Source organism: Apteryx mantelli, chromosome 3 (genome assembly GCF_036417845.1).
Source record: "Apteryx mantelli isolate bAptMan1 chromosome 3, bAptMan1.hap1, whole genome shotgun sequence".
NCBI lineage: Eukaryota > Metazoa > Chordata > Aves > Apterygiformes > Apterygidae > Apteryx > Apteryx mantelli.
Window position 1 is genome coordinate 24,889,090 of NC_089980.1, and position 25,614 is coordinate 24,914,703.

The 25,614-nt window shown below is 45.7% G+C and overlaps 1 protein-coding gene across 1 annotated transcript in view; it reads left to right on the plus strand.

The window, feature by feature from the left end:
• The window catches only part of GALNT14 (polypeptide N-acetylgalactosaminyltransferase 14), a 169,076-nt gene that overhangs the window by 129,725 nt on the left and 13,737 nt on the right, over positions 1–25,614 (plus strand). The window contains exons 4-10 of the mRNA XM_067294683.1: positions 4,268–4,335; positions 7,086–7,151; positions 9,558–9,679; positions 15,390–15,477; positions 16,187–16,271; positions 17,736–17,839; positions 23,183–23,309. Coding sequence (XP_067150784.1) covers positions 4,268–4,335; positions 7,086–7,151; positions 9,558–9,679; positions 15,390–15,477; positions 16,187–16,271; positions 17,736–17,839; positions 23,183–23,309 — 660 coding nt within the window. The remainder of the gene's footprint in view (positions 1–4,267; positions 4,336–7,085; positions 7,152–9,557; positions 9,680–15,389; positions 15,478–16,186; positions 16,272–17,735; positions 17,840–23,182; positions 23,310–25,614) is intronic.

Sequence of the window (25,614 nt, forward strand, 5' to 3'; positions counted from 1 at the left end):
CATCATTGCAGTATATCTGCCTGTTTGATTTCAGGAAAAAAAGAAGTCTATAAATAACAGAAGGACTTCAAAGTACTGTAATATTAATTGTCTTGGGGTTTTTTGACCATATAAATACAAAAGGAAAAAAGCCATTCACACACATAAAGAAAGAAAAATAAAGAATTAAAAATCAAAACTGAGCAAAGATCCAAGTAACAGAAAATCTGGCTTTGAATTTTTAAGAGTGCCTTATCTGAAAAAATCCCCATAATGCCAAAAAGCTAAAGGATTCAGTGTCTCTGTTTCCAGTTATTCCTGAAGAATGTTACAGTAAAGGCATACATAATCTGCTGTGTTTCCAGTGGTCTTGGTGTATTACCATGTGATTAACAGAGCACAGGTAGAAAATGTGTTGGAGATGTGAATTCAGCCTTGCTGAAGAACCAGCACATTTACTCTCAGCTCCATTGGGAAGTAAGTGAGTTATGCTAGCGATATTACAGTAAGTCTTTCCTGCAGAACTCTTCATGCTTGTGTTGAGTGGTCCTTACTGTGCCCAAATGTACTATAACTCTCCTGGTTCCAGTTCCCTTCAGGATCCCAAGAGCCAGCTCTGTGCCCAACAAGACTCAGATGTGCTCCCAGATCGTACTAACTTCTGTTGCTGATGCAAGATCATTAGTGGGCCCTACAGGCAGCTGTGCAGCCCCCATTTCAAGGAGGGAGCCCCAACACACACCAAGTCCAGAGATGCCCAGCTGGGACACAGCTGATGTGGTACGTGACCATCTCAAGCATTTAGGGGAGACCATCTGTGATTTATGGAGTGGCAAACTGAGGCACAGAGTTTGTAATAAATGGCTTGTCAGTGGGAGACAGTGGGAGTCCATAACTGAGGAGGGACTTGATGGTACATCTCCCTAGCCCTAGACCAGTGCCTTGAATACTGTCCCTTGCTTTTTCTTCTGCAAGCAATGCTCTGAGGGGAATTTATCTGAGGCAGGAAGTACCACTTACAACCCAAATCTGAGAATACAGCCCAGTGCAGTGGTTTCAGTGGAGTTATTCCTGCTAGTACAAGCAAGAGCAGAATTAGCCCCTCTGCAACCGCTTTCCTATAGAGTTAAGACCTGCATTGCACTTCTGTCAGCTGAATCTGTACAGGAGACTGGGTGGAGGCAGGCTCTGAATATTCAAGTTGCCCAGTGTCTTCCTGCCTGCTGTCAGTGGGTTATTTATTTATTTTACTGGGTTTTTTACAAGTCTGCTTTTTTCCTGCAGGTTTCACCAAGTTAGGTTTCCAGGCAATCAGTGCTTGTTAAATATTCCACCGAGCATGATATTGCTCTCCTGTCTCTCTGTACTGACTCTCAGCTGCGATAATTTGCTGAACTCAGCTCTCAAATATGGGGATTTTTTTGAAAGTAACAAACCTATTAATAATAATAATTAAAGAACACTTGACAGGTGGGAACAGTACATCTAAATTGCTCTGCATGCCCCAGCGGGAGGAGGGACAATCAACCACTTTTTCTAATACTCTGTGCTGGTTGCTGGCATTTCCAAGGCTGTGTTGTCTAGCCCTGCTCAGAGTAAAGCTATGTATGGCTGTGATTAAGAGGCTAGTGGGCACAGCAGCTTGTCACTGTTAAGGCTCCTGCTGTCACTCTTGCTGGCAGAGTTGCTCTTGCAGTCATGCTTAGGGGGCAAAAGCTTTTTTTCTCCCTTTCTTCCCCCATCACCAACCTTAACATGTGAAACATCCAAAATGAGGGAAAGTCATGGCTTTTGCCAGCATCCTGAAATTAGAGATGGCAATGTTACCATTGTCCAGAAATGGTAGGCTCGGTCATCAGCTGGTGTCATTCTGTGGCAGTCACTGCAGCTGCTTGAACTCAGGATTTCACGCCATGACTAAGTCTGTCCAGCCTTTCAAAAGCCATTGCAAGGTGTTGTGAGCACAGAGAGCTCTGCAGTTCCCTGACTGCTAGCCGTGCTGCATGCTTGATGGTGTACTAAATGCTCTAATGATGAACTAAGGGCACACTAGGCCACTAAAAATGCTCAGGATTCCATGTTTTGTCTGTGACTGGGACTGTGTTTCCAGGATCGCTGTAGGAGCAGTAATTCAGGTCTTGGAAGTGATTTTGAACCTTCCAGCCTTACCCACTCTTCTCTGAGGTAAAGCCATGTTTTTTCAGGATTTCTACTGAAAAAAATGGAAAGGAACCATTCTCCTTCCAAAAGATTCAGGTTCAATGCTTTCTCTTTCTGGGGGAGTTTTTACGCTGATATAGTTCCAGGACCTGATGGGGTAAGGGTACACTAGCACTGCCAATGTTTGGGCACCTAGCAATAGCCATATTCCAAGCCCTCCTAAATGGGATGGGCTTGCAGATAATCAGATAACAGATGTTGTTATAAAAGACCAGCAAGGAGTGGGACAAAGGTTTCTGGGGAAAAAACACCACATGAAGAGAGAAGAAAAGGCTGGTGGGAAGAGTAACAATGGAGGGATGTTCTCAGCAAGGAAAGAAGCAGAGAGGAACGGCAGCTCTTGTCAAGAGCGAATGCGCAAGGTACGCATCTACTCTCCACTTGGTTGGTACAACGACAAGCTTCAGTGGAGCTGTCTCCAGGTTGTGCTTTGGGGACCATAAGCAGAGTCACGCAGGGGGAGTTGCCACATCTCGGGATGACTTTGTGAGACCCTTCCAGTTTCCTGCCAGCTTGGCTGGTGGCTGCTGGGCACCTGGGTCTCCAGAGGATCCTGGCTTTCTGAGCCCTCTTTATTGGTGTCTGGGTTAGGGACACAGTTTCTAGGACTTCCTTTTTTTTTTTTTTTGCCACAGAGTTGGGAGCCTGAGAGGCTGGAAAACCTGTTGATAAGGTTCTGGACTTGTCAGTGGCTTCAATGTTGTTAGCTGATAGGGCATCTGTCCCCTTATGCCAGTGGTAGATTTGAGAGAGTTTTCTAACCTAGACTAGAAGGCAAACTAAGATGTGGCTGTGAAATTTGGAGGGCTTTTAAATCCTGCCTGAAAAAGGAATTTTACTTGAGATGAAGGCAAAGAAGTTTAAATTCTGGAATGAATCATAGAACTGAACTGACTTTAAGAGTCCAAATCAACCACTGTGGCATGCACTGAGATTTCATCTTCCTATTACAAAATCGCAACCTTAGAGTTCAAATTCTTCCCTCATACCCTGCAGCAGTGGCACTCAGTACAGTAATTTGCTCTCCCAGCTTCTGCAGACTATTAAAGCATGATGATGCTGTGTGGCAGGGATGGGACCTGAGATGTATCTGTGCCAAAGTCTCAAGTGTCAGAAGTCACAAGCTAAGTCAGGGCTAACTCTATTGTAATATGGTAACTGAAGGTTTTTACACTCCCTATGGGCCAGATGTTTTGAAGAGGCCTGAACACACACATTAGTGTAAGACCTTCACACTAATAACCATGCACTCTCTGCCTCCACTGTACTTGTTTGTATCAGCAAATGTTTTCCTTTCACGAAGTCATCCTTGACCCTTTGCTGGGGGAGGATTTTACACTCTTGTAATTCTACTGACTTCTCTGTTGTGTGAGAAAGGGGAAGAGCAGGTCCAGCCTTTTTAGTAATAATAAAAACTTGGTGGTATAACTAAGGGAAGATTGTAGCTTTCAGCCACGTTTCACAATAACTCTCCTCCTGGAGGAGGCTTTGAACCACTTCTTCCAGTCTCTTTCATTAAATAGGCAGGCTAAAACCCTGCTCTTATGCTCTCTGAAGTCTTTGAAATACAGTCAGCTCATGAATGAAATGGAAGTTGTCCTGCCATGGCTGTGAGCTTTTTAAAGATGATAATTTTTCAAGAGAGTAATTTTGCTGTGTTGGTCCTGCTATCAGTAAGTTATCATTAGCTCAAGAAGAGGTGAAAGAGTGATGGCAGCAGTGGCGTAAGTCCCTTTATGAAACTTACTTTGTGCAGTAAGAATATACCTGAAGCCCATTTCTCCTTGCCTGTTGTGGTCTCTGCTTTTGCTCACAGAGATGGTAAGGGTGAATCTCATCTATTTCTGAGGAATATTGGGTGCTTTGCTCTTAGATCAGACTAAAAGTATCTGATACCTGGGGACTCTAGATTATGGCAGGGGGTTCTGGGTCTTCCCTAGTATATTCTTACCAGGAATACAAATCTTTTGTGCTTTGGCAAAGATTGATTCTTAGTCTTTTCTTCCCTGTTTACTGGTTTGTTGTGTTGGTCATGCCCTGTCATGGATTTTCTCTCTTAATTCTTTAGTGTGCTGAACCGCACCCCGGTGCATCTCGTCCATGAAATCATACTAGTGGATGACTTCAGCGATGATCGTAAGTGATTCTTTGTGTGTTAAAAGCAAAGGGGCAAACCAAAAGAGACTGAGATGTTGGGATTTACATGGAGAAGGGGGAGAGTATGTTGAAGTGAAAGGAAAGTTAAAGTTCTGTGGGTGTGGAGAGAAAACCTTGCTAAGCCAGGTTTGCCTCAGCACCTGGCAAATTCAAATCCCAAATGATAAACCTGTTCTAATGAAAATGATACAAGAAAAGCACATCACAAATCTTTTCTTTGACCAGAAGACATGATTCCATTCCTTACTCGATTTTATCCTGCTGCAATTCTTGTATGTTTGATCAGGCTGTCAACTGCAGCCAGGAGCAGTTCTGGGTTTATACCACTTGTAACTACACAGGAGGTCTTACATGTGGCCCCTTCTTCTCTGTGATAGTCTGAGCCTCCTGATATTTACTCTGTGTACATTTATGTAATTGGCCAGCAATCTTTGATTGACTTTCACTGGTGCAGAGAGGAGTGGAACAGGATTTCTTGGATAAGTTGCCTATATCTAAAATGCATCAGAAATGGTGCTCTGTGTGACAGACAGCCCAAATCTTCCTGCTGTTTTCCCCCTGTTAACAGTGTGAAATCAATAGGTCGTATCTGCAGGAAGTGTCCATGGTTGAAGCCCCAGAGGCTTCTAGGGAACTGCCCTGACTGTCCACAGCTAAAGACCTTGCCCAGTGAGATGAAGAAGTGGGAGATCGAGGCTGCAGAGAGTAAGTGTCTAAAAAAACTGCCTTAGGCATAAAAGGATAATAAAATATGCCTAAGTTGAGTGGTCCATGGCACTTACATTTCAAGGAGCTGCAAAATATAGCCATTTACTAGGAAACAGGGAAACAAAAACAGAGAGGATTTAAAAAAAAGGAAAAAACTGTATCCACATTTTGCTCTTGGATGTTATAAATAGGCACTGCGTCAGAGAACATTAGGGACAGATTTCACAGCAGAGCCACTTCTCATCTGTCTGTCTCCAGCATAGAGGTCTCACTCAGAAGTCACTGAAGCCAGTGAAGAGTTTTCCAGTGATTGCAGTGAGCTTTGGAGGGACTCCAGTGCACTGGAGGCTGGACTGGACAAATCTAGAAATGAGCAGAGCAGCTCTTATGGAGAAAAGGAGCAGGTGCAAAGGCTTGAGTTGCCCTGGAATTCAAGCAGAACAGGCTTTTTGAAAGGGTGGAGAAAATAAATAACAGTTATTTGGTTAAATGTACAAAGCACTTGCCTTCCTGAAAGAGGAAGACTTGTAGGAATACATCTTCCCTGTACCATCATGCCAGATGGCATGAGCTGGGGAGAAGGAGCAGAGGTTCCCACAACACCAAAGGGCGGTCTGTTTCCCGCATAACTTAGAGCAGCCTCTTGGCTCCTTGAAATCACTACTTCTCAGATGTCTTACATCTGTCCCCTTCTTTCCTGTGATAGTCTGAGCCTCCTGGCATATATTATGCATATATTTACATAAAATAAATGTATTTGCATAATATGATATAGACACATGGTCAGTTTTCCCCTACAACCCACTCCAAGCAATTAGTGCTTTTATCTTGTGCCCAATTGCATCTCATTTCTCACCTCTGTCAGTTCATTGACCTTTTATTCACTCAGATGCAGTTGTTCTGCATGAAGACAACAAACATACAGGCATGTGCACACACATTCCCAATAAACCTGGAAACTTCAGTCTTATATACCTAGCAAACTTCAGCCACTTTTGCTCCTCTTGCGGGTAACCTCAGTTTTGTATATGTTACAGGGGATACCAGTACAATGATGTATCTGTAAGCAAAGATTGCTGGAGCAGGATGAAAGTGTTTGGAGGTGTATACACATACAGAGGATGGAAGGAGGGAACAGGGCATAAGCATGTGCATTTATAGGGCTGAGGAAGCAGAGGCAGAGGGGTAAAATGTGTGAAGAGTTTGCGGCGGTCATGGCGTGGACGTGCAAGGATAAAGAGGGTCACACCAAGTGTAACTGCATGGCGACCTAGCTTGGTTCCTGCTCCATCCTCTTCCCCACCTCTTGCTAGAAGGAGTCCTCCCTGGCTAGCAGGTGGTACCAGAGCGGTATGCAGGACCAGAGCACGCACAAGAGCAATGGCAGCAATGGCAGACAGGACCGCAAGTCTCCTGTACCTCTGGCATGGGTGGCCATGGGGCCTCTCTCCTGGGGCACAGTGTCCTCACAGAGATGCTCACTCAGGGTATGAGAATGGCCCCAGCCGCAGGAGCCCCCAGGGCCTGCCCACCTCTGCCATGGACGGGGCACCCAGTGCTCTCTTTGACCATCTCTTTCTCCTTGGCCAAGGCTTACAGGCCACCTCATGGTTCTCCTGCCCTGCCATGCAGACCTAGATCAAATGGCTTAAGTGTTGCTCTGCAGCTACCAGAAACAGTCATTTACATTTAATGTGCAAAAGATCTGAATCTGACCTCAGTCACTACTCTTCTTTCACATTGACTTTATAACATATTTCAACTATAGTCAGTCTATGTAAATCTGTCAGGTTAACACTAGTTTTATAACTGGACTGCTGCTGCATCAGTCCTGATTTATACTGTGTGAGCTGAGAAGTAAAATCATTGGGCACTAGAAGTGCCATCACCCTAAAAACCAATCAGTCAGACCATGATGTGGTCTTCTCCCTGCTCCTAATTTCCCTCAGAAGACCATTTGTGCTGCAAAAGCTAAAATCTGAATGCTGCTAAGTTACATGCCTCCCTTTGTGTTTCCAAAGCTGATGACTGCCGCTTATTGGGCAAGTTACCTAAGGTGAAATGCTTACGTAATGGACAACGAGAAGGTAAGATTTTGCTGGCCAAGACTGGGATGAATGGTGGGAAACGTGGATTCTTGAGGTATGGGAGTGATGGAGGGGGGGACACTGAACCTCTGTGGAGCAGGTGACAAGGGAGGTCAGCTGGCCCCTGTGAACAGGGACCCTTGGGGTCTGAAAGGACAGAGCACAGGTAAAAGAAGACCTGATAAAGGGCTGAGGACTGGAATCTGTTTCACCACCACCCCCTCAACCTCTTTAAAAAGATGGGACTATTAAGATATCCAATGAGGCTCAGCTGTAGCTTATTAGCCAGAAAATTAGAACAGCCAAAACAAAGCCCCGGGTCTTCTTTTTCAAAATGTTTGTTCTAATGAAACAGATGAGATCTGCTCCCGCTGCTTCTGTGGGAATTTAAAAAAGTGTAATTAATTATATTTGAAAGATTAAGAAGGTCTATATGGAGGATGAATGTATGCCTTAGTGGGCTACTGCTGGCAACCTCTTGAGACATTTTCCCACTCCACCCCACAGTATGAATGGGTATTTTCAAGTCCTGCTTTGCAGTAGTAGGAAAATAAAAACAAAGTTTTTTCATACTGAAAATCAAAGGCATGAATAAGGATGTATAGGTTGGGGGAGTACGAAGAATGGAGGGAGTTTTCAGTGTATTCTTTCTCCAGAGGGTTTCAATTCTGCAGGTCTGGTGTCGATGTGGAGTCAGCCTGTTGACACAGAGGAGTTACCTGGGTCGGCAGGAGGGTGGGGGATGTCTCCATAGGTCTGCACCTCATTCCTGCTTTTCTCTCCTGTCCAGTTGGGATACATGCTAATAGGCATATATGCTGTCCTCCAGCACTGGAGGGACCTAGAGGTAGTGATACTTCATAAAGCATTCAGGATTTGGAAATCCAGCCTGGAGGACTTGCCTCACTTAGTATATCTCTAAATCCATCTTCCTCAGGGCCTCCCAGGATTTGCTGAGGGGTGGGACAGATACAGCAGACCCTGACTGCCCACGAGATCTTGGAGCTGCGGTAGAGGTTGCAGAGAGTAACATGGTGACAAACTGTGTTGCAAGAGGTTACCTCAGCAAATGCTGTATTGCTCCAAGTTTTGTTCTGTCTGTCCCTCTCCCTTCTGCTCAGATACTGTCCCTTGGCCCCTTTCCTCTAGGGATTTTTAATATCAAAGTCAGTGACCTCCTCCTGCATGGCCCACAGGTGCGGCTTCTCCTTGGAACACTTCTCTCTCTATTTGCCCTTATCTCCCTTCATATTACCACTGTTTCACCTTCATCAAGAAGCTTAGCTCCCCTTCAACAACACATGGCTTCTGCTATTAGCTAAGGGCCCATCTCCTTAGGTAAACTGAAGTTCCCTTGAGAATTGGCTACAAGTGGGACGAGTGATGAAAAGCCAGGTGACTCCTATATAAATAACTGTTGTCCCATACAGCAATACAGGGAGCTGTGCAATGGTTGGAAGAAGGGCTTTCTTTTAAACTTTAAGAGGGGGCAAGCTTGCTAAAGAATCCAGTCTGAAATCCATGTGTCCAAGTATTTTCTATAACCTCCTTCCTTGCCCATTTTTCTCTCTCACAAAGTCGCATAGAAATCCATTGCCAGCATCTGCAAACTCCTAAGGAATTTAAGTTCACCATCAGGGATGCTGATGAACTGAGCAGGCTTTTAGCACCTTAAAAACTCGCCTTATTCCTTGACAGAAAATGCATTCCCATTGACCTGCAAATCAGCAATGCCCAAGGGTAGGAGAGAGATGCAGGGGGATGTTTCGTTAGGACACAGAAGTGGGCATATCAGTGGAAAGTCTTTAGTCTAAGAGGGAGGTAATTCAGACACTAAGCACCCCACCATCTGCTTCCCACTGACAGCCATTGGGATTTCACTCACAGATATGGGGGTACTCAAAACTATGAGCTTACTAAGGAATTTGCCTGACTGTATGTGAGAACATGTGGTGCTGACAGGAAAGTAATAGAAGATCTGTTTAGATTCCCTTATGTCTTCTGGAGAATTTGTGACTGCTAGTCCTGTCCCATTCCCAGCTGACTTGTGTTTACATTAGATTATATTACCTGCAGGGGGTTATGGAAGCATTTCAAGTTCTATTTTGCCCCAGAAGGTGACAGCAGAAATAATTACACAAATTAAGAATTGGCACAAATGCCATAAATCATTAACCTAGGTGGAGCTACTTATTTACTCTGGTGACCTTAAGAAATGGTTGCTGTGCCTCGCAGCACTGGGAATGGGGCAATGAACCAGAACCATGTTTTACCCAAATGGGATTTAGATGGGTCAACAACTGAGGGATGTGTAAGTGCAGCAAGACTGTGCTGAAGGAGTTGCCTGAAACGCTGCAATTTCCCCAGCCATCTGGGTGGGAGCTGACTTGGGATGTTCCTGAACAGGTCTGATCCGGTCCCGGATCCGAGGGGCAGATGTAGCACAAGCAGGAGTCCTGACCTTCCTAGACAGTCACTGTGAGGTGAATAAGGACTGGTTGCTCCCTCTGCTGCAGAGGATTAAAGAGGTAAGTGCTCCTATGAGACCAGGGCCCCCTTAGCATAAGTGCTGCTGAGGTCTGTCCCCTCTTCTCTCCAACTCTTCCCCCCCTTCCCCCTCTATACAAGCATGAACACCCCTTCACCCAGGCTTTCAAGAGGTAGGCAGGGTTTTCTCCTGGGAGAACGGAGAGAGTGTGTGTGGATAGGTCAGAGTAGGTGCGTCCTGGGGCAGTCAGGCAATAACCAGGAAGCACAGGTTGAGTGTTGAAAGGGGAATAGGTGGGCATTGCTCCAGCAGACTTTTTAATTAGGCTCGTGGAAAATGCTCAGTGCTGATGATTTAGGGGAGTGACGGCTCCTTGAATAGGGGCCGAATTTAATTTCATGCAAATTAAGTGCTAATAAATTGATTTAATAGGATTTAAATTCTGCTGATTTCACAGCAGACAATGACATTCCCCTTTCTCTGGAGGCAACTCTCTCACCAGACGTGCACACAGAGGCACTTGGCATCTTGTCACTCCAGGCAAAAGGATCTCTGTCCTGGTGAGGAAGCCTTCAGCTCCAACTTACATTCATGAACCTTTCCTTCACTGTGCCTCACTCTCTCTCCATAAAGCAGACATTAAAAAATACTCACAGATGTCTGGGGCTGAGGCCTGTGCATGCAGCTTTGCTGGCATGTTGATGAGGGCTGGGGCCATAGAAACACTCACTGTTATCAAGGGCATCCATGCTTTGACTTTTTTTCCACTCTGTCCCTTGGTTCTTCCTTGCCCTATCACTATGGGCCAGCAGGGATAACCCCTTTCATCGCCATTTCTATGGCTGATGGGTGAAAGCTCTTGACTGCTGCTATTTGTTACTCAGTAATTTTAAAATTATTGAATTATGTTGAAATAGGGGCAGCTGAGGAGCAAAGAGGTGAAACAAGGTACATATGATCCTGGGTTATAGAGAAACCTGCTCAGCTGGTGTCCACAGTACCCCTTGCCAAGTCATCCTGCTCTCTACACCTTGTTACTGTGATGCCTGTCCTGGGTGGGCTGTGCCTTTGCCTGTGCAGAGCAGTTAAGGAAGAGGGGGAAGGAGGGAGACAGGACCAGATTAAGCCCTTCAGCTGTGGGTGAGGGCAGGCAGTGCTGTTTGCACTCGTAGCACATCCAGCACTACAGAGCTCCCAACCTTGGCTTGCAGGCGGGACCACAGTGCTGCTGATAAATGGTAATATAATGAAAATGGCCTTTTCATATTATTGATTGCAGCTCCTGTGGAAATATGAGAACATGTGCTATGAAATTCCACTCAAGTCTCATAGCTGGCCTGCCCAAGGGTGGGATTCACCACTAAAGTTTATTGCATCGATTGTTTTTTTTGAGCTTTTTTCTAAGACAGGCATTCCTCCTGAAAGCTCTCCATGTTCTCTGCTGGCACTCTGCTGTATTTCAGTGGGGAATATGAAGAGCAATTGCCTCTTTCCCAGGCAAAGCTTTTGATGTGTTATGACAGGAGAAAGGCAATGGTGGCAGGAGGAAGGAGGAGGTGGGCAGAGCAGGGTTTCCCTCAGAGCATTGGTGTGGTGGATGAATGTGGATCCCATGTGCAGCAATGCCATAACAAGGCTTATTGCATAGTGGCAGCAACAGTGGCATCATGGTCTGAATGTAGCATTAAAATCAAGTGTCATCTCTGTGAACTTCCTTTTATTTGCTCTTCTGTGTTAAACTTTCTCCAGCTGGAAGTAAGAGCTAGCTCCGTGTTCAGCTTGCGCTGTTGCTCCTGCTGTATTTACCATGCCCAGTATCTTGCAGCCCAGTCAAAAGGCGCCTGGGGGACTTATTATGAAGAGTGTTGCGGGACTTTCAAACCAAGTGAGGACACTGAAAAACAGACCTTTGAAGAGTTAAAAAAAGGCTCAGTGGCTCAGTCCCCTGTAAGGTCAGTTGTGGGGCTCTGCTTTAAAGTCCTGGTTTAGGAGACAGAGGCAGCATAGTGGGGTTCATGGTAGTCCCTCGTGGGAGTTTGCCCAGCATGTCAAACTGCCAGCAGGGCCAGCAAGCGCAATGGTCGTGGGGGAGCAGAGGCGGAAGAGCAGTGAGGACTGTGGGTCAGGGCTGAGGCTGGGGCTGAGCTGTCTGGGAAGAGCCTCGGAGGATTTTGAAATACCTCTGAAGGAAAGTATATAGCTGCCCAAAAGGGAAGAGTAAGAAGTTTTATGACAGACCGAGGGATGTATGTGAGAGCTGTGTGCAGAGCCAGGAAAGCAGGCCAGCATGGAGAGTATGTCTGAAAATACACTTTACTTCCTTTTAGTCCCACTTGTTTGCTTTTTAATTGTTTACAAATACTGTAGGATAAGGACAGGAGGTCATTGCCCTGAATCCCTCAGTTTCCTTTTTCCTAGGCCCACTGTACCCATCCTTTCCATCAGGGTTAAAATATTGATCAGTGAACTGTATGAAATGTTACTGCTGCCACCTTCAGGCTGTGCTAAAAAGACAGGTTCCCCAAGATAATATTGCAGTGAGATTAGCATTATATAAAGAACATTTTCTTCCTGTGTTACTAGCAGGAATAGTCTGCTTTGTTCTAATGATTTAAGTTTCAAGCAAATAAGTAGTGACTGCCACAAAATAAACCTGGTGCTCTCCCCAACACCCATCCACCTTGCGCGTCACTTCTCATTTTTTTCCTCGGGCATAGCAGCTATTCCTGCAGGTTTCCGTGGCTGACAAACACCGGAGCCCTTGTGTGTGACTGTGTGCTGGCACATCCGTGGTACACAGGTGACAAATGGCCATGGGGGATGCACCTCCAAGCCCACGTCTAGCTTTCCTGACGGCTGTTTATACTCCGCTCTGAGACATGCAGTGGCACTCCCTTTTGCATGTGGGCAGCACTTGCCTGGCATGTGACTTTTTTTTTTTTTTTTTTTTTTTTTTTTTGAGAGGAACAGCCCTTGAAAGGAGGTCTGAGAGTGTGTGATGGGTATCTAAGGAAGAGATATGCGTGCTCGTCCGCAGGGCTGCACGTAGCTGAACGCTCACTCTGGAGAGGGCCAGGAGGCCGAGGCCTGTGCCCGGGAGTGCGCACGTATGCAGGAGCGTGAGTGACTGAGGGTGTTTTGCAAACTTGTTTATGAGCATATGACTATAAATGCATGGGCACACGCTTTTTTTGTTTTTACTTATGGAACAAATACATCTAAAACCATTAACAGTGCATTTTGATGGAATAACATTTCTAAAAATGTGATTATCAAGCCTGAGGCATTTTTGTAGTATAAATCCATCAGCTCACCCCTAAACTGGCTTTTGCTAGTGCTACTATGCTGAACTAGTGGCTGGCAACCTTCTGCTTCCAGCTCAAGCCCCCATCAGTTTGGTGCTCTCCCCTGGATGAGGGGAGGCAGGTGAGGGGCAACCTTTGCTCTCATCTCGCCTGAATCACATGGAGACAGAGGTGCAACCATTGCCTTTTTTTGTTGACCATTACGACTAACGGGCAGTTGATGTAGAGGCCGGCAGCCTGTAGCAAGCTGGAGTCAAGTTCCTTTTCTGTTGAAACTTACCTCTTGGGCTTAGAGTTTTGTCTTGTTGATTTAGTTTCATAATTTAGTTTGTTTGAGAAGTATATTGGAGAAATGCATTCTCATGTTTTTGAAAATTTCGTGTGAAAGAAAGTTGAAGATTTGGGTGTTGTAAATGTAAATACACCCGGGCATGAGTGCATCCCAAATTATACAGCATGTGAAAATCAGAAAGGCGAAACTACTTATAATAAAACCTGACATTCAGCCTAACATAAGTAACAGCAAGAGAGCTATGCTCTTGAACATCCAATGCTTTTCTTTTGAGGGTCAGACAGACAGTTATGAAAGCTGAGTAAATATAAATGTCCTCATTGTACAGCAGGGAAATTGAGGTACAGAGGTGGTCATATGGCTGAAGTTAAACCCTCTGCAGTATTTCAGTCAGCCAAGAAGTAAAAGGGATTTTCCTGTAAGAAGCTGTGCTGTGTAATGCACAGGAGTGGAATATAGACTGGGGATGAGTTTGGGCTGTTAGAAGTGCTCACCAGTAAGCTGTTCCAGGTCCAGTTATTAAATGACCAGATATGATCATTTGCCTGCACTGTGTTTGGCCCTCAGTAGTTACTGTTTTCATGGCAGCCTCTTTGCTTAAAACCTTTCCCCCCTGACTCACCCAACTAAAAAGATGCTTGTGTATACTGAGCAGTGACAGTTCCTGGGTCACTAAAAAGCAGTTCTGATGGGTTTTCTGCTCAGCAGCTTGTTGCTGGACACCAGCAAGATGGGCAGGTTGTTCTTTATCTCATAGCAGTGAACACCCTTATGGACAACGTATCTGTGTTGGTGGATTCATATACGGAGGACTTCAAAATGCTTTTAAAGGCTCATCAGGCTTGGAAGAGAGGAAATAGAAAAGCCATCCCCCAGACGGAGAGCTGTTTGAGGGACAGGCGATTCACAAAGCTCGGGGGAGCAGCCCAGGACTGGCAGCTCATGAGTGCAGCCTCCACCGCCCTCCTGGTGGCAGCACAGCAGGACTGGTTCCCCTCTGTGCTTGAGCTTTCCCACAGACCTTGCTGATTTCAGTGGGTTGTTTGATTCGCACATAGTCGTTTTAAGGTTCCTGACTAGAAGTTGTTTTGCAAATACCGGATATTTGTCACGCTCATTTGTAAAACTTGAGCTCAAGTCAAACTCCCCAGCACAGCTTTTGGCATTCAGTTGCTTTACAACAATCCTACAATGGTATTAGAATACTTCTTTGTTAGGACTAATTTCTAAAACAAAGTATTTTCTGAGCGAGAGAGCAAGCCCATGAGTGCTGCGATGCTTCCTTTGCATGTCTGTGAAAAGTGATTTGATCTGGTGAGGGTAAAAGCTTGAAGTTTGAGCTATAATTGGAGTTTGGGATTTTTGAAAAGAAAAAGGGAGATAAGAGACCAGTCAAAGCTGTCAAAGTCTCTTCCTCCTATAGATATTTTTATTCATAACTGTTTGTATAATCTCTTTGCCCATAACAAGATGCTAATTAAATCACCAACAACTGCTTAAAATAACTTTGGTCTTTTTTTTAACCCCTTCACACCTTCAGCAAAACTATAACTGTATTCCTGTAATTGTACATTTAAAAGAATGTCTGTGTTTAAAAGGTCTGACTGGCTGTGTTTTTCCCGTTATTTTAATTGCCTGTTTGTCGCTTGACTTTTGAAATACAATAAAAAGAATTTAAGAGAGGTAAAAGGAGAACACATTGATGAATCTGTGAAAGACAGAGCTTTGCATTCAGCTGAGGATTTATCAGCCAAGTTCAGTACTGAATACAGGCACACAGCCTGTGGAGGGAGAGTCTGTGGGTAAAGTAAAAGCTAATGAAAGATGCTAGCTCAGCGACCCAGCAGCATGCAGTCCTCCTTTCCTGGAAGAGAAAGTACGCACCTTCCCAGCCATTGTCTTGGCAGCGTGCCCTCCCCCTGGGCTCCCAGGAATTTAGTGCCATTTAGTGGATGCTCCCATTAATTCCTTGGCTGAACTGATGTGACTACTGAGAAGGGGGAGACTGCGATGGACACTTCTCCGCAAGAAACCGGTCACCAAGATTTCCAGCTGCCTAACACAGCCAGAGTCCATCCCCTCTCTAGTTTCTGTTCATGTTTTATTACAAGATATGATCTGAAGTCATGGGTTGTTTTGTCTCTGCTTTCCAGGATCCCACCCGGGTGGTCAGTCCTGTTATTGACATAATCAACTTGGACACTTTTGCCTATGTGGCGGCTTCCTCAGATCTCAGAGGAGGTGAGTCTGAGCAGGGCTCGTGCCCTGCTGGGTGCCCATCTTGCAGTGCACAGCATGCAGCAGCCCTCAGCCAGAGGAGACCCGGGGTTGCTGAGCATGATCTTGCTGCTCCCTAGACTGCGCCACTGCCTCCAGGTATCTTGCAAAAAGTGCATTAGCCCTATTCAGTGCTCCCCTCTGACAGTTTTCATGCTAGTTTAGAGATAGGTGAGCATGACATGAGGAATGGTGTTTGCTACAGTAGATAAGGCAGTCAAGCAGGATAGAAGTGTCATGTCAAAGCTACCCTTTGCAGTGCTGAAAGTGGGTTGCTGAAGAGAAGAATTGGGGGATGTCTAGACAATAAATGGAGGATGTAAATGTAGCACTTATTAGTATGTCTGTGCTATTTGTAGCATGCAATATCCATCAGAGCATGTATCTATATGCACAAGGGTACAAAGTAAGGTTTCATCAGCAGCTTTAATTCTGACTCTTCCAGTCCTTGGAGTGCTTGATTTTGCAATTGTAATGCAATGTGTTGTTTTTCTTTCATATGCAGTAGTAAAATACGTTAGTCATTGAACTCATCTCCCAAGAGCTGCATCTCCATGGCTCGAGTTATTTAAAAATGGAGAAAATAACTTCATGAAACACATTTTCTCCAGTCTGAAAAATGGAATCACTTCCTAATCCATTTCCCCATGGTTCTCCTTTGCTTTGTTTTTAGGTTTTGACTGGAGTCTACATTTCAGATGGGAGCAGCTTTCCCCAGAGCAGAAAGCGAAACGACTCGATCCCACCGAACCCATTAAGTAAGTTGAGAGGGGGAGGGGGGAAACTGTGGGACATGGGGTAGGATGAGTGTCTTGTTTGACTTCGTACATGTCACCTTGTAGCATAAGACTGACGCTCCTTCCAGGACGACTCTGAACTTTCTGTATATATTGTGAGTTCCCAGCCAGCTTGGATTTTACAGTACAGTTTCACTTCCTGACGGTGAAGCCTGAGGGTGTTGTAGTGTTGTGTTGCAAAGATAGGGTATATTTATGGTTACTTGTGTTTTGGTAGCACTAAGGGGCCTGAATCTGATTAGGGGAAAAGCCCAATGATCTTTATTCCTACTTCTCACAATTCAGCTACCACTTAATAATAAGGCAGTGTTCTCAGTCAACTTAATAAAAACTTGGGTCTAGTCCAGCCTTTCCAGGTGAACACTGCTCTTCAGGACCTGGCCGAAGGCTGTTTAGAAAGTCAGGATGTGCAGGGGGGATAGCAAAACTGAAAAGGAAAGATAACATCTTTCTACATCCCTTGGAATGGAGGGAGTTTCTCCTGCTGAAAATCTCTCCATGTAGTGAGCTGAGTGCTGGTGATTGGCATCCCAGTGATCCTTCTGACCAGCCGTGAGGCTGCTAGGGTGTGCAGCATAGAAGAGATGAGGTGTTGCAGGGAGCTCAGAGTGCCAGAAAGCTTGCAGGAGGTCCTCATTGCAAAGGAACAAAGCTTTGTTTCTTCTTATGATGCTGTTGTTAACAAGAGCTCTCATTCACCTCCCAAAGGCTCATCTCACATTCCTAATCATCCTGCCATGTAGAGCACTGTGGAGACTCATCAGGGTGCAGGGAGTCCATGCCAGCTCCTCCTGAGACTACACTAAGGCATTCTCGTTATTTACAATTGCAATCCATTAGATGGGCTCATGGAATCAGGACTTGTCCGAGCAAATGGCAAGTCTCCTAAAGCTATCTTCTGGGTCTGCCCTCCCCTCCTCCGCATACCTTCTCTATGCTGCTTTTCTCAGCTAATCCAAAGAATGAAAAACACTGTTTTGAAATAAAGATCAAACAGCTAGTGATGGCTTTTAAAAAGCCCTTCTGAATTGGCTCTGCCTTCCCCCTCCCCAGTGGAATGGTGCTCTTAATAGGCTAGCTCCAGGCAAAAAGCCCATCTGAGTAATGTCATGTGAATAACTCCCCAAGCGCTAAGTGCATTTCTGATGCTCAAGCCTACAATCAGGGCTGTGAACTTTGGGCTTGTAGGAGTTGTGCTGATGAGTGCATTAGGCAATCATTAAGTGCCAGGCAATTTATGATTGACAGCAAAATACCAAGGCAGCTGAAAGAAAGACACTGATGCTTTTTCAAGGTGTTTTTGGTAAGAGGGAGATACATAGGTAATGTTCTGAGGATGGAACAGGAGGCAAAGGGAAGGGCTTCTGTGCGTGTAGATGCTGCAGCAGTGTTTGAGTGTCCCCTTTTTCCTTCCCAATTCTGCAGGACTCCCATCATTGCCGGGGGGCTGTTTGTGATTGACAAAGCCTGGTTCAACCACCTGGGGAAGTATGACAGTGCCATGGACATCTGGGGTGGGGAGAACTTCGGTGAGTCACTCTTCTTCCTCGTACGCACTTGTGGTATTGATTCTTCTTCTTGAGTCATGTGAGATGGATACAAGGTCAGTCTCTTTTAATGCTCCGTGTGGCTTCCCTCACTTACATTCATAGGTTATAGTCTCGGTAAGTAAGGGATCCATGACCATGAATGATGGGAAATGAGCAATTACTAGATCCTAATACTCCCTGCCTTCCACATTGTTTTGATTTTCTATAGAGAAATACCACAGAGTTTTCAGTTTTAGTATTGTCAACATGTTAGAAAGCACCACATGTACCCTCCCTTTCCTTCCTGATCTTATTTTCTCATTAATAAAGCAAAGGTATTCTGATGTTTGAAGATAGCATTTCAAAGCTATGATCTAAGGCATCAGTGCCTCTCTGAATCTGCAGAATGCCTGTAATGGTAGCTCCATCAGCAAGTTGCAAACTGGTGGCAAGGTACCACTGCTGCCTATCCATTCCAATATTGCTAGACGGGTGAGGGCTGCCAGGCTCTTCATAACAACATGATTTTCCCTGGAGGAAAAATTTTAGGGACCTAGCTAAATTAAGTCACCTAAATCTACCTTTGCCCCATTTTCATGGGGGTAGGTGGGCATTAAGAAATCTCCTGCATGCTGACTTGACAGAACTGATCAAGGAGGTAATGGCCTGTCCCTTTTCCCCCATGTCAAACAGAGCTGGATCAGGCTGGGCTGTTCTCTCTTTGAAGGTGTAATGATGCTGCGAATCAGAGCTATAGACTGTATCTATGAAAGAAGAAAGAGGCACCCGATGTCAGGGAGACAGATCGGAATCTGGCTTTAATAGCTGCCACCTCTGGGGAGTGTGGCTAGCAAGGAAGAAAAAAATCTTGTGTCTTAACACATATAGCAACACTGTCAGTCATCCAAAGGAACAGATGCTGTTGCCTTGCAGTAACCCATCTACTGCCTGGCACTGTTGTTTGCTTCACATGCCTTTTTCCTCTAACATATTTTATTTATTTATATCTCGCTGCACAGTAGGATCTCTCTCCCTCATGCTTTCTCTCTGTGGGTGGGTGTCTTGCCACTGGTCTGACCCAAAGCATCTGCTCTTCTGAACAGCATGGATCTAAGGAAATCTAGGAGAGAAAAGCAGTCCTCCCACCTCCCCTGGTGGATCAATGGCCCAAACAATGCATTCAGGAAGGGAATTAGACAGAAAGACAGGTCCTGCCACACTGCATCTGACCTACTGTCCATGTCTCCTCATTGCTTGTCTCTGACAGCAACCAACGTGAGCTGCTTCTGGGAAAGGACCTGAAATGAACAATTACAGAACATCCTGCCCTCCAGGGAAGTTCATTCCCAGCATCTGTCAGGGCTTGTCTGATGCCCTGCACTCGGAGGCATTGCACTCCTCGTACATGGTTATTGCCTATCTTATGTAGCACGATGTTTCATTACTGGCACTATTCCCCTCAAGACTGGACCTAACCAAAAAGGTACTGTCTGTGCTGCACAGCATAATGCTACCTCGGAGCTCCGACCCACTCGCAAACTGACCTCAGCTCCCGTGTGAGAAAGGGAAAAGACAAGGCAGATTAATACTGGAACAAAAAAGTCTTAGCCTGCATGGCAGCACATCCTTGAGATCAGATCCTGTCCTCAGCTCCCTCTTCAGCATCTACCTGAGAGCAGAAGCATGTCTGGCTCAAAACTGCACCTCCTGCAGCTTTAACAGTCCAGGACACCACTCCCATGGTGTCCCAATCTCCTCCACAAATGAGCAAGACCTTGCCCTGACCCTGCTGTCCCCTGTCAGTTCTGGGCAGGTGACAGGACAGGAGCTGACCGAACGGCTGCTCATTTTGGGTACTTGCAGTGAAATGTGCGTTTTCCTGCAGGTTAGTCCTTCTGAGTGGATGCAGGACTCCAACCCATAGAGGAGCATCACTTTTCCTTTTAATGTTATTAACTCTATAGCTAGAGGGGTTTGGAGGCTTCGGGCAAAACAAAAGCAAATGTGTTTGGAAATAGAGGAAGGACATTTTAGGCGCTTTACCTCTCAAAGTTATTTAATCCCATTTAGGGGAATTGGTTACTGCTGGTAGAAGGACTTGCAGGTCAGCCAGAAGTGTGGAAGCTATTTGGCCAAGCTAAGGCCAAGTCCAGCACGCCCCGCTGTGTACAGGCGAAGGGCTGGGTTAGGTCTTTTGGCCTAGCCATGTTCCTTGCTGTGGATGCCAGCTGTGGCATATGTAGGTCTTCATGAGAGGAAGAGTCACCAGCTCACCCCTTGTTAGCCAATGAGCAATCTTTGTCTAACAGCAATGTCAGAAGAGCTGATGGGGGAAGTCTCTTGGGTTTATTGCCATTGCTACCAGACATCTCCATTTGTCTGCCCCTCTTAACCTGCCTCGCACACTGCACAGCTTGGTGTCCTGTGGGATGCAGTTAGTGATACTTGCAGCTGCATGGCATTGGGATAAACAGAGGTGGCTCCTCACCCAGGACTGCTCTGTCATGGCAGGAGACCTTGCATGGCCAAGTTACCACAGAGAGATGCTGCAGAGCTCCTTGCTTTGTAGCAGCTCTCTGAAAGGCCTTTGACAGAATATGGGCGAGTCTCACAGTGGCACCGGCAAAACTCAAATTTCAAGACCTTGCTGCATCCTAAAAGAGCCATCTCAGAGAGACCAGGAAAGCTGCACACTCACACTATCTGTATCTCTCCTCAAAGTACAAAGGAGACTAGCTCAGAGGGGCCGTCTACACTGGAGACATCCCTGCCTGATCAGATAAAGCACATTCCTGATATCCTGACTTATATGAATTTGTCTCTTGCCATAACTTTGCTGATGCCTTGGTTTTACCTCTTCCGAAGGCATTTAGCTCTTGGCTGTCTGCGAACCTTGTTCATTAGTTGCCAGGAATGGGTCTGTGGGTCATTTCTACTTACAGAAAACTGTGCTTTAATTGCCTCTGCTGGGATTAGAGCAGGGTCTGCAGAGTACAAACTTTCCGAAGCAGAGAGCTTTGACTCTTCACCATCTCCAGTCTCTAAAGGACTATGTTTTCATTCCAAATGGTAGTGCACAGAGTTCACCTCAGTCTGCCTCTTCATTATGCCTTAAATTATGAGCAGGCAAGGACTGAACTGTGCAAGCCTTTTTGTCATAGCATTTTGGAGAGCTAGAGGTTGAACAGAAGGACCAGAAGAGGGGAAGGCTTGATGCAATATCTGCATAGCGCTTCACAGCTGCTCAGCTAATTGTACTCTTTTATCAGTGCACCGTTCTAATTTGCTCAGCAATACTCATGGTGTGGTCAGCACTGAGACATGCAAATAAGGAGCAACAGCCACATGTGAGGAGAACTGAGTGCGACAGCTTAGAGTGGTTGAATCCTGCATTTCCCTGCAGCTATGATTAAGGTTGCTCCCAACATAGCACTAGGACATGACACAAGGGCATGTTTTATTGGCCTGTTAATACCTAGTGCTTGGGAAAGTTGTGAGGCTCCAGCTGTTTTTGCAGCTCTTGTCTGTAAACACAGCACTGAAGGAAAGAGGAAGGTATTTCTATAAAGAAACACTGTTCCCTTCTCCTCCCTGCTGTGCTTTCCTACCCCAGCCTTTGCTGGCATCTTCTGCCAGTGTTGGCTGTTAGCAATGGTCTCAAGCTTTGAACTTTGGACCCAAGAATTAAGGTGATAAGGCTCTGTGGCCATGTCGGTCTCCAGTTTCCATCACCTCTGGAGCAGCAGGGTGTGCTGGGAGCAGAGGGCCTGTGAGAGTTGGATGCCTTTGCCTGGCACTTGCATCATCACTTCTCCATGTGCTTCTGCAGCTCCTGGGAGGGAGTGCTGCAGGGTGCTGCAAAACCGGTGCGTGACCCAAGACTTGTTTACGAGGGAAATAGTGATAAGCTGAAGACTGAGTGCTTGGCCCAGGCAGAGGAGACGGTGATGTGACACTTCATAAACACACAGTGTGCTAAGCAATGGTGAGGAGTTGTGAGTGCTGCACTGTGACCTTAAGTAAGACTAATGGAGGGAGGTAAAAACACCAAGTTTCAGGCCAAATACCTCAAGTGAGATACGCGAAGCTGTGAATCATTTTCTGAGGAATGACAGCTTTGTGCCAGGGCAGTTGGCAGGTAGACACTGCCTGCCGTCAGAGGACTAGGAGTTAGCCTGCCTGCCAGCAGTGCCTGAAGAGCCTTCCTGGCTGGGGGCTTGTCTTGCCATTGGATCCAACCTGGGGAAGAGTCACTGTAGTGCTAGCATATGTAAAGGGACTGCAGGGAGCACGAGCTGGCAAAGCTGATGGGTATCCTCCTGTCTGACTTCTGTAATTAAATATGGGGGGGAAGTGAAAAGTTTTGGAGTATATATATGCTAAATATAGGTCCATACTGTCAGCAGATTGTAAAACAGGATGCAAAGAACTGCAAAAGTAATTTCTTTTTATTTCATTTCTTTACCATGCTGGTTCTGTCTAAGCATGACTGTCTGGCAATATAGCTGCAGATTCATAGTTTCATAGACATTAAGACCAAATGGACCCGTTAGATCAGCCATTCTGCTTACCCATATTACCCTGACAGTTACCTGCCAAAAGCCCAATAACTCATGATGTCAGTTGCGCCACAGACTTTTTCCTCCAGAAGGACCCAGTGGAACAGTCAGAAAATGGCTTGGGGCAACCAGGAGACATGTCCTGTAGTGACAAGTTATCCAGATTTTTGAAATAGTCCCACCTAGCGCTGACTTTTGTTTGTGCTAATGTACGTGCCTTGTTGGTATGCAATGCTGGCACTCAGGGCCCAGGCTTAGCTCACCTGAGTACATGCTGGCCAGGGTAAGCGCCTGTCTATTTTGGGACAGGTGATGGATGCACAGGTGATGGATGCTCACTTTGCAGAATCAGGCCTGGATTCATAAAGATAATGATCATTACAGTCATTAATAAACAGAACTCATGGCCCCTCCTGGTGGACTTGACAGCCCCTCGCAGGAAAGTGCTTCTGAAATATGTAGTGCAGAAGTAATTACAGGAGCACAAAATAGCAAGATGATTCTGAGATGTAAGCTGTGCTGCATATAAAGGGACCTACTTACCATCTAGTTCTTCCCATTGTGATAGCACCTGCTGTGCAATAGGCAGATTTCAAGTCTGCTAACTTCAAACAAATTGTAAGAAGCTTTGAAATGCACTTTTAAGAGAGTTGTGCTTAGGAAAGCCCCTCTGGTAATTGATTTACCCCAGTTTAATGTGGCAGAAGATGAAATGAGAGATAACATCAGGATCCACCCTGCTTTAGGATAGAAAGATAAAATGCTGAAGCTGCTTTTTTTGTAGAAATCTCTTTCCGTGTGTGGATGTGTGGAGGGAGCCTTGAAATTATCCCCTGCAGCCGCGTTGGACATGTCTTCCGGAAGAAACATCCATACGTCTTTCCAGAGGGAAATGCCAACACATACATTAAGTAGGTATTTTGCACTTGCCTTGCTTTTGTGAAGTGGAATAAAATGCTGACTTGTGAGAAGGGGTTGTATGTTAGAAGGTGAGCAGAGAAGATGGGAGAAAGTTTGGCTGAAACATTTGGAAATATCCATGAGTGGGACTCTCCTGGGCCAAAGCAAATGAAAGCCACTATGACTGTCTCCCTTAGGATTTCCACAGAGTCAAGAGCATGACAGAAATAGGACGCTCTAATGTTATTTTTCATGACCACTGAAATGGAGAGGCAGCCCCAGCAGCTCCATGAGCCCTAGCTATCAGAACAGCAAATGGTTTGGAGGTCTGAGGTCATTAGAAGTCACTTAATAATGACCTGAAATTAGACTATCGTCAATGTCTGTCAGTCCCTGGAGACCCTAGCTTAGGGCTGACCATGGGTCAACTAAGCCAGAACATTTGGTTCCAGATGCCACTCAGAAAGGACAAGTACTGGAGAGAGAAGCGGAGCAGCGTGTTAGACTGAACCAGTTGGGAAGCAGTTTTGTCTCCGAGCTGATGCCGCCTCTTGAGCAGAGCCCAAGTTGCTTGGCACTGTGAGATGGGGAGTGATCAGCTGCATGCTTGCTGGCTGCTGGATACCTGGCCTGTGGGTGATGAGCCCGGGCCCTGGGATCCTGAGAGAGCAGCTGGGGAGTCCCAGCAGAAGCTTTTCACACACAGAAACAGAGGCAGAAACAAGTTTTGCAATGGCCAGCTAAGATGGGCCAAGTCCCTGGAGACAGATGGCCAAGGAAGGAGGCAGTCCAGAAGTGGAAGGCAGTTGGGGAGAGATAATGGGAACAACTAGTGAAGTCAGGAAGGGATTTCCTCTTCTTTTCAGAGCTCTAGGCTGAAGGTTGTCTATTAAGTAGATAACAAACACTGGCTGCACTTATGCTTAATACAGGATTGTTTCTCAGATAAACTGCATTTGTATGTGTTTACACACCAGGGATTCCTTTTTGTGTGGGTTTCCTAGTATTATGAAAAGAGTTGACAACATTTGTGAATACCCAGTTGCCTGTAGCAGGGTTACCACTAACCTGTTATCTCTACATCTTCTCTAAGTTTTGCATGTGATGATGAATGCAAATTACACATCTCAGTTATACCTAATACCTGATTTCCAGCTTCACAGCATGTGGGGCAGGAAAGGCACTTTTCAAATGGGTAACCAGAGGTGGCTCTGTATCACCTTGCTTCAAAAAGATGGCAGTGAGGAGAGAAGGGTGTTGCTGAAGTGACAGGGAGGGCACAAATTTGAGAACACCATGGGGGCTCTTGCTTTCTGTAAGGAAATAAGACCCCTGCATTAAAGGCTGGGATGTGGCCAAAGCTCCCCTGTTCAAGTCACTGAAAACCATTGTGGACTCAGCGTCTAACATTATACCACCTGCAGGAGTAGCAAGGGGAACTTAAATGGGCTGACTCTTTCTGGCTGATACCCCAGGCACCACTGGACTTTGGGGAGATTTGACTCAACACCTAGATGTAAGCCTTGACATTTGTTCCCATGTTTCCTATAAACCAAAATGAGATCAGGAAGCCAGAAAAATATACCCTGAACTTTGAGGAAGGTTAGATACACATGTAGATGTTGTAATTTAGATATTTCTTCAACAAGAGCATTTAGACTAATGCAGTGACATTAGAGAGAGAATAAGAAGCACCATGAATCAGCAAGGGATTTGGAAGCAGACTAGAGATACGTGTCCATAGGCATTAGAAGCTGGGTTTCGATTCACCCTATGGTATCTATCTGCCTTAAACTTAACATAGTAGTATATAGACTGAAAGGAGGAGCAGATTCTGGCAACCTGATGCTCTGTGTACCTTCAAGTACCTCTGTTTAAACAGAGATGTTAACAAAAAATATCTCTGCATTTCTGCCAGATATTGATTTTTTTTTTTCCACACAGCCTCTTCTTGCACAGCTGTGTGAGAGGCAGCTCAGACTCCAGCATCATGCTGGGCTCACATGAGAGTTATCACTTGTTCCATGCCACACAGGACTCGCAGCTAGAATCAGAGCCTGCCCTGTGATGCCCACAGCCTGGTGGTGTGGTAGTGACAGCTTGGAAGCACTGACTGGAAAAGGATTCCCCTGGCCCCAGAGAGATGAGAGGATAGATATGGAGTAACAAAGCCATTTGCAAAGAAACCTGAAGCCATCTCAAGCCACCAGAAGGCTTCCTGAGGATCGTAAACCTTCTCCGGGCACCTGTCAGACATGGAAAAATGACATTTTTGCTAAAGCACTTTAGCTGGAGTGGTTTCTCTTGAGTTTTGAC